Source organism: Bombina bombina, chromosome 6, assembly GCF_027579735.1.
Source record: "Bombina bombina isolate aBomBom1 chromosome 6, aBomBom1.pri, whole genome shotgun sequence".
In the NCBI taxonomy this organism is placed as follows: Eukaryota; Metazoa; Chordata; class Amphibia; order Anura; family Bombinatoridae; genus Bombina; species Bombina bombina.
Window position 1 is genome coordinate 987,445,582 of NC_069504.1, and position 13,926 is coordinate 987,459,507.

The window sequence follows — 13,926 nt, forward strand, 5'->3', positions numbered from 1 at the left end:
ACAAGAGCTTACATAATTTCTGACATCGGCAGAGATGGTTGGCCACCAGTGGGTCCTATTTGCCAATTCCTGCGTTTTGCGCAAACCTGGATGACCAGCTAAAAAGCTGTCATGAATAGATCGTAGAAATGAAGGTCTGAGAGTAGGAGGGACATACAATTTTGTGTCATGAGTATACAGACCTTGAGAGTTCTTTTGTAGAAGTTGTGATGGTTTTGTGGAATCCAAAGTTTGTTCCTTTTTAAGTAAGGGTGTGATATCTGTTGTAAAAGAGATGAAATTGTTTTCTGGAATCACTGAACGAAGGGTTGATGGAGAACTGGGATGGCCTCCAATTCTCGAAAGGGCATCGGCCTTTTGGTTTTTTGTTGCTGGTCTGTAGGTTATCAGAAAGTTGAAGCGTGAAAAAAAAAGATTCCAGCGAACCTGTCTGGCCGAGAGTGTTCTAGTGGATTTTAAATACTGGAGGTTTCTGTGATCCGTATAAATGAGTGTTGGCACTGGAGTGCCTTCAAGAAGGTGTCGCCAATGTTCTAAAGACAGTTTTATAGCTAAAAGTTCTTTATCACCAATAGGGTAATTTTGTTCTGCAGAGTTTAGAGTTCTAGAATAAAAGGCGACAGGATGAAGGGGTTTTTTCAAACTCTCTCTCTGTGAGAGAACAGCTCCAATAGCATGGTTGGAAGCGTCTACCTCCAGTACAAACTGTAAATTAGGATCAGGAAAACGGAGTATGGGAGCTGAAGTGAACATCTGTTTAAGTAAATCAAAAGCTTGTTGTGCTTGTGGGGTCCACTTAAACGATGTATTAGCTTTTGTCAGCGTAGTGAGAGGTAGAGATATCTTAGAGAAGTTTTTGATAAACTTGCGATAAAAATTCGCAAAACCCATAAAATATTGAACCTGACGTACGCTTTTTGGTATGGGCCAGTTTAAGACTGCTTCAACCTTTTTGTTTTCCATACAGATACCTTTGGGAGAAATCTCATAACCGAGAAAGGATATAGACTGTGTATTGAAAAGGCATTTTTCTGCCTTGGCATATAAGTGGTTACCTCTTAGTCTAGAAAGTACTTGTCTAACATGAGAGATATGTTCTTCAAATGTTTTGGAGTAAATTAAAATATCGTCAAGATATATAACAATGAAAATATCTAAAATATCTCTAAAGATATCATTGATGAGGTGCTGAAAAGTTGCGGGCGCGTTACAGAGCCCAAAAGGCATGACGACATATTCGAACAAACCGTATCGGGTTCGAAATGCCGTCAGCCACTCATCGCCAGCTCTTATACGGATGAGGTTATAGGCACCCCTCAAATCCAGTTTGGTAAAGAATTTTGCGCCCTCTAACCTCTCTATTAACTCAGGAATAAGGGGTAAGGGGTAACGGTTTTTTATAGTAACCTTGTTAAGTTGACGATAATCGATAATGGGTCTAAGAGTACCATCCTTATTTTTCACGAAGAAAATTCCTGCACTAGCTGGAGAGGTAGAGGGGCGAATAAAACCCTTTTTAAGGTTTTCGTCTAGGTAAGTCTTTAAATGTAAGAGTTCTGGATTGGATAGAGGATAGATATGCCCTGTAGGGATTTCAGACCCTGGAATGATCTCTATAGGGCAATCATATTTTCTATGGGGTGGTAAATTTTCAGACTCTGCCTTACTGAAAACATCTGCAAAGTCCTGGTAAACTGCAGGGATCTGAGGATCCTCAGGAAGTGCAGATGTATGAAGAACAGTTGCAGGGAAACAAGTAGACAGACAAAACTTTGAATTGAAATCAAGGGTAAGTGAGTTCCAATCTATTTGGGGGTTATGAGTACAAAGCCAATTTATACCTAAAACAATAGGTGCAATAGGAGAGGGAATGATATCAAAAGTAAAATATTCCCTATGATGGCTGGTGGAGGTGATAAGTAAAGGGATAGTCTGATATTCGACGGGACCAGTGGGGATAGGAGTACCGTCAATACCTCTTAATAAGACAGGAGACTTCTTTTTGACTACAGGTATTTTATTTTTTTGAGTAAATACACTATCAATATAGGAAGCTGTTGCTCCCGAATCAATGATCGCGGTAGCGTTGACCCGATGGGAGTCCCACTACAAGAGAAGAGACAAGTGTAAGTATGGATCAGGTAAGAGCTGAGTGGTACAACAAAAAGGTTGAATGATAGTCTTACCCTTGTTCTGTTTCTGCAAGGATGGGCAATCTCTAACAGTGTGACTGTCGCAGGCACAATATAAACATAAGTTGTTAGCCCTACGCCTGATCTTCTCCTCGGAGGAAAGGGGGCCTTTAATGAAACCTATATCCATAGGTTCGGAAGAAGATTTACTCACAGCAGGTATGCTTTGTTTTTTAGGATAGCTATCATGGTAGGAGCGTTCCTGTTGTCTCTCTCTAAGACGCCTGTCGATGGTAATACTGAGAGACATCAATTCTTCTAGGGTTTGGGGTAAGTCAGTGCGAGATAGCTCATCTTTTATGCCATCTGATAGGCCCAACCTAAACTGATTTCTCAGAGACAGGTTGTTCCACTGTGAGTCTTTGGCCCATTTTTTAAAGTCTGTAATATAGTCTTCGACTATTCTTTTCTTCTGTTTTAAGTTTCTCATAGCGTTTTCTGCGGTGAGCTGTTTGTATGGATCTTCGTATAGGGTACCCATGGCAGTAAAGAAATTTTCTAATGAATTAAGAATCTCATCGTTACTTTCAAAATAGGAGTTAGCCCAGGTGCGTGGCTCACCCCTCAAATAGGAAATAACAGTTAATACTCTAGCTCTATCATTTGGATAGGTATGGGGTTTCAAAGAAAACATGAGCAAACAGGCATTCTTAAAATCCCTATATTGAGAGCGATCACCATTAAATTTCTCTGGAGTACTAACCTGGGGCTCCAGTAAGGGGACCCTTTTATCCACAACATCCCGGATGTAAGTTTTCATAGTATCATTCTCCACTTTGAGGGTATTCAAGGCCTCTGTAAGCAGATCAACCCTCTGAGTGAGGTTCTGAATATGTGTATTCATCCCAGCTGGGTCCATGTTAGTTGGCTTAGTATTATGTCAAGAGTATGTCAAGGGAACTGAAATTTAAAGAGCTTGAATAAGAATGTAACATCAGGTGCTTTAGAACCACAACTGCTAGGATATGACACTATTAAATAGGGTGTATTGTATTAGTGAATAGTATGGGATACACATGGTGATCCTGCGCAACAATGTATTACTCAGTAATCACACAATACAATTTAATATACAGGTGCAGTTTCCCACATATCCCCTATGGCTGCCACATGTGTCAGGGTTGACACTGTGGAAGGAAAAAATAAAGCAGCAGGGGTAGTTGAAAACAATCCTGATATAAGAGTTGTATGCAGTTTAAAGTTTATAATATTCAGACTCTTGCAAGAGAAAACAAAATATGGCTGCCACACACTGAGAAAAACTTATGGAAGTGAGAGGATCAGAACAAATACAAATAATATTGGCACTCATATAAGTTTAGATTTCTTTTTTAGGAGAGTAAGGCAAAGATACAATGTTCTGCGGTAGCTCAGAGGATCAAACTAGAGCAGTGCTTACCAAGCAGGAGCGCGAAGCAAAACTCGCCACAAGCTGAGGAAGTGAGCAGAGAATAGGAGCTGCTGCTATCAGCGGTAATGTGAAGCTGGCGGATGACGTCACCGCGTTCCCGTAGAACACTGCTGTGAGCTGACAGGCAAGGAGAGCGGTAGCTGGAACCGGAGTGCGGCAGAGAGATAAAGCAGAGTCCTCTCAACTTTAAATATAGAACACAGGAAAAACGATAAGTTGCCTTAAAATAATACAAGACAACAGAGATAGGAGTTTCAATGTTAAGTTTCTCAGGAGTTCAGAGGTTTGTGAACAGCGTTCACAGGATGGCATAGGTTCACAGAGGATCTAGGAAAGATTACTGCAATACTAAGCAATGAGATATCATGAGGAGGAGCCTTAAATAGGGAAAGGAGTGAGACTGCACTGGGTCTTAAAGGTATATTGGTTATGTGATACCTGACAGGGTTATACTGGCTTCAGACACATAACCCCTATATTGATTGGTCTACTTTAACTGTTGCCTTCCAATCAAAATTCTGTGAAAATACATGCTTCCCACATCATAAAATACTACACACAGAATTAGAACAGATTCAAATACCGGAACCATACCAGGACTTCATAGAGGTCTTTAGTAAAGTTGAGGCAGAAACTCTTCCACCTCATCGGGTTTATGATTGCCCAATTGAATTAATTCCAGGTGCAACATTACCGGTTGGTCATTTGTATCCATTGAGTCACCCTGAGTTATTACATCTTAAACAATACTTACAAGATAATCTTAGAAAGGGTTTCATCAGACCCTCTTCTTCACCCACAGCAGCTGGAATGTTCTTTGTAACCAACAAAGACACTTCCCTCAGGCCGATAATAGATTACAGAGAGCTTAATAAACGGACGGTAAAAAACCGATATCCGTTACCTCTCATACCAGAATTAATTGAAAGATTAAGTAATGCTACCATCTTTACTAAGTTGGACTTGCGTGGGGCATACAATCTCATACGTATAAGAGAAGGAGACGAATGGCTCACAGCATTCAGAACTCGCTATGGACTCTATGAGTACCTAGTGATGCCATTCGGTCTCTGTAATGCCCCCGCAACGTTCCAACACTTTATTAATGATATCTTCCGGGATTTATTAGACATATGTCTAGTAGTATACTTAGACGACATCCTAATTTACTCCAACAATTTGCCAGAACATATAAAACATGTACGTTGGGTATTAGCTCGGTTACAAACACATAAACTATATGCCAAATTAGAAAAGTGTTCATTCCACAATACCACTATCTCATTCTTAGGTTACACTATATCTCCTGCTGGTATCCAAATGCAAACCGAGAAGGTTGATTCAGTAAAAAATTGGCCAACTCCTAAAGATAAGAAGTCTCTCCAAAGGTTTTTGGGGTTTGCCAATTATTACAGAAAATTTATAAAGAATTTTTCATCAATAGTGAGACCACTCACACAACTTACTGGTTCAACCCAACAATTCCATTGGAATCAAAGTCATTCCAAAGTATTTGACTTCTTGAAACAAACTTTCACAGAAGCACCCATACTCAAATTTCCTAATGTTGATTTACAATACGTATTGGAAGTTGATTCCTCAGACTTTGCGATTGGGGCAGTACTTTCACAACAGAAAACACCTAAAGATCCTCTACATCCAATCTCCTACTTTTCAAAAAGTATGACATCAGCAGAGAGGAATTACGCAATAGGAGACAAAGAATTACTCGCCATCCGTAAATCTTTAGAATTTTGGAGACACCTACTAGAAGGTGCAAAAATGCCCTTCATAATTTACACTGACCACAAAAACCTCCAATACCTGCAAAATAACAAGACTCTATCAGCTAGACAGGTACGGTGGAGTCTCTACTTTGCAAGATTCGACTTTCAAATCCAATACCGCCCAGCAAACAAAAATGGAAAAGCGGATGCACTCTCTCGACAACTATCCGAACCTATTCCTAACGAAAATCCTACTGCTATAATTCCTCCTGAACGCTTCATCGGATTAACTTCAGACTTTCTAACTGATATAAAGAACTCTTCAAAAAATTCACCTACTGACACTAAGGTTCCTTTGGAATTGAAGGACGGATTATACTACTACAAGAATATGATTTATATTCCTAAAGAATTGAGACAACAAATTTTACAACATCACCATGATTCACCCTTAGCGGGACATCCAGGGGAATCACGCACCATCGAACTTATAACAAGGACATATTGGTGGCCTCATTTGAAGGAAACTGTTTCAGATTATATTAAGACTTGTGTTACTTGTCAAGTATGCAAAACTGAGCGGAAATTACCTTATGGACTTTTAATATCAATTCCAACATCTGACAGACCTTGGAAACAAGTAGGAGTTGACTTCATTGTGGATTTACCTCCATCAAAGAATTATACCACCATCATGGTAGTTGTTGATAGTTTCACCAAAATGTCGCATTTTATTCCATTTCATAAGCTTCCCACTTCAGCAGAAACAGCTAACTTATTTATACAACATGTGATTCGGCTTCATGGGGTACCAACAGTTTTGATATCTGACAGGGGTTCCCAGTTCACATCTAAATTCTGGAAAAGTCTCTGTCAATCTCTTAACATAACCCATCAATACACCACTGCATTTCATCCACAAGCAAACGGACAGGTTGAGAGAATCAATCAATGGTTAGATGAGTACCTACGATGTTTTTGTTCCTACCAGCAAGACAATTGGATAACATACTTACCCTTCGCTGAATTTTCCTACAATAATCTAACCAATTCATCCACAAAATTATCTCCATTCTTCGCAAATTATGGGTACCATCCAACCATCACTTCAGTTAGTACTTCTCCTTCCAATTCTCCTCTTGTAGATGAATGGAATAATGCACTTCTAGACAATTTTCGGGTTATCAAGGAAAACATTTCAAAAGCTCAGACTTCCCAAAAGCACTATTATGATTTGAGACACAGACAACCACCTTCATATCAAATTGGAGACCAGGTATGGTTGTCAACTAAAAACCTAAAGCTACATCTTCCTAGTAGGAAAATGACACAAAAATTCTGTGGACCATTCCCTATCACTAGGGTAATAAATCAGAATGCAGTCACTCTGGATTTACCTTCATCTATGAGAATACATCCGACTTTCCATGTTTCCCTCCTCAAACCATACGTTCCTACTAGAAATAACACACCCCAATTACTACCAACCACTTCCATCCAAGACTCAGAAATCTATGAAGTTAAAGAAGTACTTGACTCAAGGTTTTCCAAGGGTATTCTGGAATATTTAATTAGGTGGAAGGGGTACTCGGAGGAAGATGACTCTTGGGAACCCGCATGTAATCTTAATGCTCCTCGACTTGTTTCCCAATTCCACAGGAGATATCCAGATCGCCCCAGACTTCAAGCTGAGGATCAGCTTGTTTGAGGGGGGAGTCATGTCAGGCTTTTGGGTGTACTGTTTCCTTAATTAGAATTCAACCAATCATATCTTACTTACTCTCATAAAACACCTGTTCACTGAACACACCTTGCTTAGTATTTTGTTATTTTCCTCAGAGTAACACTGAGCCTCTGATACCTCTGGAAGGTTAATATTGTATCTAAACTTTTCAGCAACTCAAGTTACCTCATTCAAGATCTACCTACTACGGATTTAATATTTATTTCCAGCCTGTTGCAACATCTTACTTTGGCAAGTACTTTTCATTTATTCAAGACTGTCTTTATTTTGGGAAGTTACGTTACCTGTTTCAACTTATCAGCTCATATTATTTATCAACCAAGTCTGTGGCTGCCATAAAGAATAACCGGTTATTGAAGCTCTTATCTGTTAATCTTATTTGTTCTGTTATATTATCCTTATGTTGATTTCTGCTGCACCGGAGAATCGTGACGTCACACGCTGACTGTTAGCTGGCTTCAGCGTGTCTCTGCTGCTGCTGCAGCCGCAGCCCACAGAACCCGGAAGTGTTTGTCCTTACTTACCGCATTCACAGTTTTCAAGGTACATTACTACGTTTGCAACTATAATCATATCTGCAGAAGTTCTCCATTATAACAATCTATCAATACTACATTGGATAAGACTTACTTGCTGTGTGTTCAATATCTCATGTTACGCAATATATTATAATTATTCCTTACTTATTCTTAAGAAAGTTTCACCTATTCCTATATCCTTTTGTATTATTACAAGCCTGCTTATTTCTAAGATTGCATTTGATTTTGATTCCTATAATACAGATAATACTTTAGTGTGTACTTTTTGTAGGGAAACATTAATCTATATTAACTGCACATATATCCATATGGGTTTACCAAGTAATAGTACTCTCAATTGATATTGTGCTACATACCTATACTAGTAATCAAACTAAGCAGGATTGATTATTACAACTGCATACAAAACATAACAAGTGTAATCCACATGAGCATGATTTTGCATAATATTATAAGGAGGCAAATAGAAACAAAAGTTTCATTACGATTGTTACATGCAGACCTGATACATTTTCGGCTAATCAGCCTTCAGCTATTTGAAGCAGTGTCTCCACTTTTGATATATTGTTTTCAGCCGTGTGCATCCTTCAGGGAAAACAACAATATGTATTAATTTTATATAAAATCAAATCATTGAATATTTTTTGTTTTTTTTTGTTTAACAGTATACAAATATTTTAATATAGCAGTTACAAAATATATATATGTAACAAAAAATAAAAAGGAACCTATAGAACACATACTAAAAACTGAAACAATTACATTTTAATATTTTAAATATAACATTTCAAAATAGGGACTACATTAAATGACTCCATAACAGGTTGAACAAAAAAAAGGGAGGACTGTACATGTGTAATATAGGATGAAACAAAATTAAATTATTAAAAAAGTAGAAATTTATTTAGAAAAAAAAAAAAAAAAAAAAATCTACATACAGTTATTACAAAAGATAATAATATGTGCTAGTTAAACCTGGTTCTAGCTTTTTATTCTAAAACACAACATAGCAAATAATTTTTCATTGTAAAAACAAACAAACAAACAAACAAAAAAAAAACACTTTACTTTTTTACTTTTAATATATTTCCCATATATTTGCCAGGTGTCACAAATCAATCAATCATTCTATATATAAACAGATCGTACCACCTCCATCACCATATTCAGGACAACATGGAAAACAATTATATGATTAGCCATTACATAAAAAACACAATATATGCCACTGAAAGGGTGGTGATGAATAGAGAAAAAAAAAAGGAAGTACATACAGTCTTTGTGATATGGTTTTCATTAAATAATCTAATTACAATCATTAGTGTTTACATAAAAAAATGAACATCTTTTATTGTTATGTTGCTTCCGGCCTTACAGCCACTTAACTCTTCATTTAAATAAGTCTCTGCAGTCATTTATGTTTGGAATCATTTTCCCCACTTTCAAAATCAAAGAACCAAAAAGGTGGTGATCACTGTAGCTTAAAGTTCTCTAAACTATGTATTACAGCTTATTTTTTTTAATATATATATACATATTTTGTCAAAGGTGAGTCATTTAAGATTTTGTAAAAATCATTTGATATTGTGGGCTAGTAATGCATTTGTAATATACACCAAGAATGTCTCAGCTTTCAAATGCATTTAAAAAGTCTGTAGAGGTCATCAGCCTTGTGGGGGTTTTTATGCTTCGCATACTGGTGCTTTAGTGTAGATAGGTTTCTTGACAGGGTCATTTGGATTTTTATTAGCATTGCATGTACGCATATACAGGAACACAATAATGAGCACTGCAACAATTAAGCCGACAAGTCCACCAGCAACGACAACAGCGATAACTTCTGCTCTTTGGAAGAGGCCATCTTTAGCTGTAATGGGCATTGGAATTTCATTTGAAGGATTAAGGTCTCCATATTTAAGGCCATTTTCAAAAGTGATTATGTCATTGCCATTTAGTTTATCATCAACATTTAATTTCTTTATACGGGATCCACCATCATCTTCAGGAATTCTGTTGCCCAGTGTTACAGTTGGAGTTTTCAAAGTTGTATCCGTATCAAAGTCATCTATATCTCCAGAACCAGAAAAGTCTTCAGAAGAATCATATTCTTCGCTATCCAATTCCTCAGTATAGTCATCGGGGTCCTTAAAATCCTCATCATCTGGCAATGAGCCAGACCCCTCAAAGCTGTTAAAAATACCTCTTGGGTCCATAGTCTCTGTTTCTCTTATCGACTCTGCTGCAACTGCAGACAGCAGCATGGCAACGAGCAACACAATCCGATTCATTATTTGTGTGTGATTTAGTCCCAACACGCGATCCCTGGATCTCTTAAATGAATGATTCTGTGTTTTGCTCCAAGCTTCTTTGTCTGTTGCCCATTGAATATTTTTTATATAATAAACGACAATCCGTATCTTTAAAAATAAAAAAACATAACAAAGTTTAAAACACCCTCTACATTAAAAATTCATTAGAATTTATACAGTCCCAAATTCATCATGCACAATTCATTAAAATAATCAACCTTAACTTAGTCTATACTTCAATTCATCTCCCTGCCAGCCAAGATTCCTCTCAAAAACAGATTTTAATAATCTGATAATTCTGCCAAAGAGAAGAGGCCACATCATAATAGTATATGTTCTTCGTATAACAATCCACAAAACACATAAGCTATATCAATAGTATCCTTATCATATTTTTACATCCTCTGAATCCTTGTATATCAGCGAGATAACCATACAGTAGTCCAGTCTGATATCACCAAAAGAAATGAGGTATGAATATGTATAATCAATCTCTAAGAAAACAATCTATGTCGAAATCTAAATTTAGACCATTTGGTTTCAATGTTTTTAAATCAAAGCTCCATTTGGTCTCCCTTTTTAGTAACTCTGACTGTATATTCCCCCCTCTCCAGTTTTTTTTCACTTTATCTATACCCATATAGGAGAAACACTTTAAATCCACATTATTGCAGGTAGCAAAATGTTTTGGTATGGGGATTTCTTTATTTCTCTCTAAGTCATGTTTCTCAATTGACCATATATGTTCACAAATACGGTCACGTAGGGGTCTCTCCGATTCCCCTACGTACTGCTTCCTACAACTACATTGTATGAGATAGATAACAAATTTATCCGCACATCTTATGGTCTCTTTCATTTTGAATGATTTTCCTGTTATGGTAGATTTAAATTCTTTTTCTTTTTTAGAATGTATCATAAAAGGGCTGTAATGGGACAGCAAACAAGTTTTAATTACAGACTCATATAGTCTTGCAATAAATAAACATGCCCATAAAGTGTAAAAACTTTCTGAATACAACAACACATTTGCTGGAAATGTCTGTTTTATGTCCCCCCAAATACAATGTCACTGAGTGTAAAAATAAAAACAAAACAAAATACAGCCCCCTTCAAAATCCATAGATTACCCCCCCCCAAAAAAAAAAACCCCAACCAGAATAAAGGTTAAAGTAATGTTGTACTTCTAATAGTTTTAATGTAATGTTAAACTGTTTCTTCAGACCAAAAAATATATTTTTAATACAATATAATATGTGTACCAGTCATGTATATACTAATGCTCTCAGCCAGGCTAATAAGTAAAGGTTCTTCAACATTATTGATGAAACCACCACAGTAGTATCAAATGATACCACAGATTAACCCCTGGCGCTGCAAAAAACAGCTTAATTTGGTAATAGATATATAAAAATCAGATTTATACATTTTAATAGAAGAGAGTTAGTAAAATTAATATAAATATATATATAATTCTAAATGATGAGCAGTTATTTTTAAATTGGCACAAAAGGATTTCATAATGACCTTAATAAATGGAAATTTAAATTGGCCTGTTATCGATGGTAAAAATAATGGCTCACAGAGAGATGAAAATAAAGTACAAACCAATTTATTACAATAATCACACACATCCAATTCATACACACAATTTCACAACCTAATAAATATGCTGATCAGGCGTTTACAAGTGTAATAACAGTGATACAACAAAGTTTCCCTATACATACAATTTAAAATTTAAAATAAAAATAAAAGCAATCGCTGAAAATTGATGCAAATGAAGATCCCAATACAGATCAAATAGAGTTCCACACCAGCAGGAGATTGGAGCCGACCGGAGCTGCAACGAAATCGAGATCCAAATCAACAGACAGGAAGAGAGCCACAAACAAAGGTGTTCACTTATTACTTACACCGCAGTGGTTCTCAGATGTCCCGGTCAGTTTTTCTTTTGGCACTTGGCACTCTGACTGTATATTCCCCCCTCTCCAGTTTTTTTTCACTTTATCTATACCCATATAGGAGAAACACTTTAAATCCACATGATTGCAGGTAGCAAAATGTTTTGGTATGGGGAGTTCTTTATTTCTCTCTAAGTCATGTTTCTCAATTGACCATATATGTTCACGAATACGGTCAAGTAGGGGTCTCTCCGATTCCCCTACGTACTGCTTCCCACAACTACATTGTATGAGATAGATAACAAATTTATCCGCACATCTTATGGTCTCTTTCATTTTGAATGATTTTCCTGTTATGGTAGATTTAAATTCTTTTTCTTTTTTAGAATGTTTACATGACTTGCAAGTCAGACATGGGGAAAAAACCTTTCACGGTTCTCCCCCCCCCCCCCCCAGATCAGTTTGTGTATTTCTATTCCTATTTTTAATTTTATTTTCAGTTGGTGCCAGAAAAGATTTCAAATTACGCGCTTTTTTATAAATAATTTGTGTTTTTTTTGGTAACAACGGGCCTATTATCTCATCATTCTTAAGAATTCCCCAATGCTTATTTAATATTTTCTCTAAAAGGAACTTATTATTACTATAACTCGTAATAAATGGGATAAATGTGTCATCTTTATTTGTTAGCTGATCTTTACTCAAGGTCTTACTACTTTTATTTACTAAATCACATCTATTAACTTGTCTTATTTCCTTTCTTATTTCTTCTATCTTTTCATTATTATAACCTCTATCTAGAAACTTCTGTTTTAGCTTATCTGATTGTTCATCATAGTCCGTCAGATTTGTACAATTTTTCTTAATGCGTAAGAATTGCCCCTTCGGGATATTATGTATCCACCTTGGGTGATGGCAGCTCGTATAGTGGATGTAACTGTTTGCATCCACACTTTTAAAGTGTGTTTTTGAGTGTATTCTGTTATTTACCGGGAATAGTCCCAAATCTAGAAAATTTACACTTTGCTTTTTTCACAAGTGAAGTTCAGATTCATTTTATTGTCATTCATACGCGCAATAATATTATCCAATTTTGCTTTGTCACCTCTCCAGACGATAAGAATATTGTCTATATAGCGTTTATAGGACACCAGGTTTGCTCTAAAGCTATTGTTAATGAGAAAAAAATGTTCCCAAAAGCCCATGAATAAGTTTGCATAACTTGGACCAAACCTGGTGCCAATTGCTGTTCCTCTTTCTTGATTAAAGAATTGTGATTCATAACTAAAAAAGTTATGTGTTAGAATAAATTTTATAGAGTCCATAAGGAACCCCTTCTCTTCCTCCTTTAAGGTGTCATCTGTGTCCAGGAAATATTTGACAGCCAATAGACCATCTTGGTGATTAATACAGGTATACAATGATGTTACATCACACGTGGCAAGAAGAAAATCCTCCTGCCACGTGATCGTGTCTGCCAATTTCAGAACATCTGTCAAATCTTTAAGGTATGAGGGTAATAATTTCACATATTTTTGCAAAAAAATATCCAGATATTCTGAAAGATTTGCTGTGAGGGATCCAATTCCCGAAACAATCGGCCTACCGGGTGGATTGATTAGTGCTATATGGATCTTCGGTAGGCAGTATAATAGAGGGATTTTAGGGAATTTTGGTAATAAATAACCCCTCTCTTTAGCATTAAGTATTCCTTTACCATGAGCTAAATCAATTAGTTTTACCAACTCCTCATTATATCTTTTAGTGGGATCACTTAATAGTCTCTTATAAGTTACATTATCATTTACAATATTCTCCCACATTAACTGATAATCTGCTCTATCCAGGATGACAATGCCCCCGCCCTTATCGGCGGGCTTTATAATTATATCATCATCCTCTAGTTCCTTAATAATCGTTATCTGTTTTTTACTTAAATTGCTATATGATCTTTTTATTTTATCATCAGTAAGGTTTTTGATATCCCTCTAATTTCTCAAATGTTTCTATTATAGGGCCTTTGTCCTGCTTTGGGTAAAAAGTAGACTTACTCCTTAGGTCAGTATGTACATAATCATTATTGTTAGTTAAAATATCCCC

The 13,926-nt window shown here is 36.5% G+C and overlaps 1 protein-coding gene across 1 annotated transcript; it reads right to left on the reverse strand.

The window, feature by feature from the left end:
• Positions 1 to 8,671: 8,671 nt before the first annotated feature.
• Positions 8,672 to 9,986, reverse strand: LOC128662404 (syndecan 4-B-like). Its single transcript, XM_053716193.1, has one exon. The coding sequence runs from the start codon at positions 9,899 to 9,901 to the stop codon at positions 9,296 to 9,298; it is 606 nt and encodes a 201-aa protein (XP_053572168.1). The 5' UTR covers positions 9,902 to 9,986; the 3' UTR covers positions 8,672 to 9,295.
• Positions 9,987 to 13,926: the final 3,940 nt, after the last annotated feature.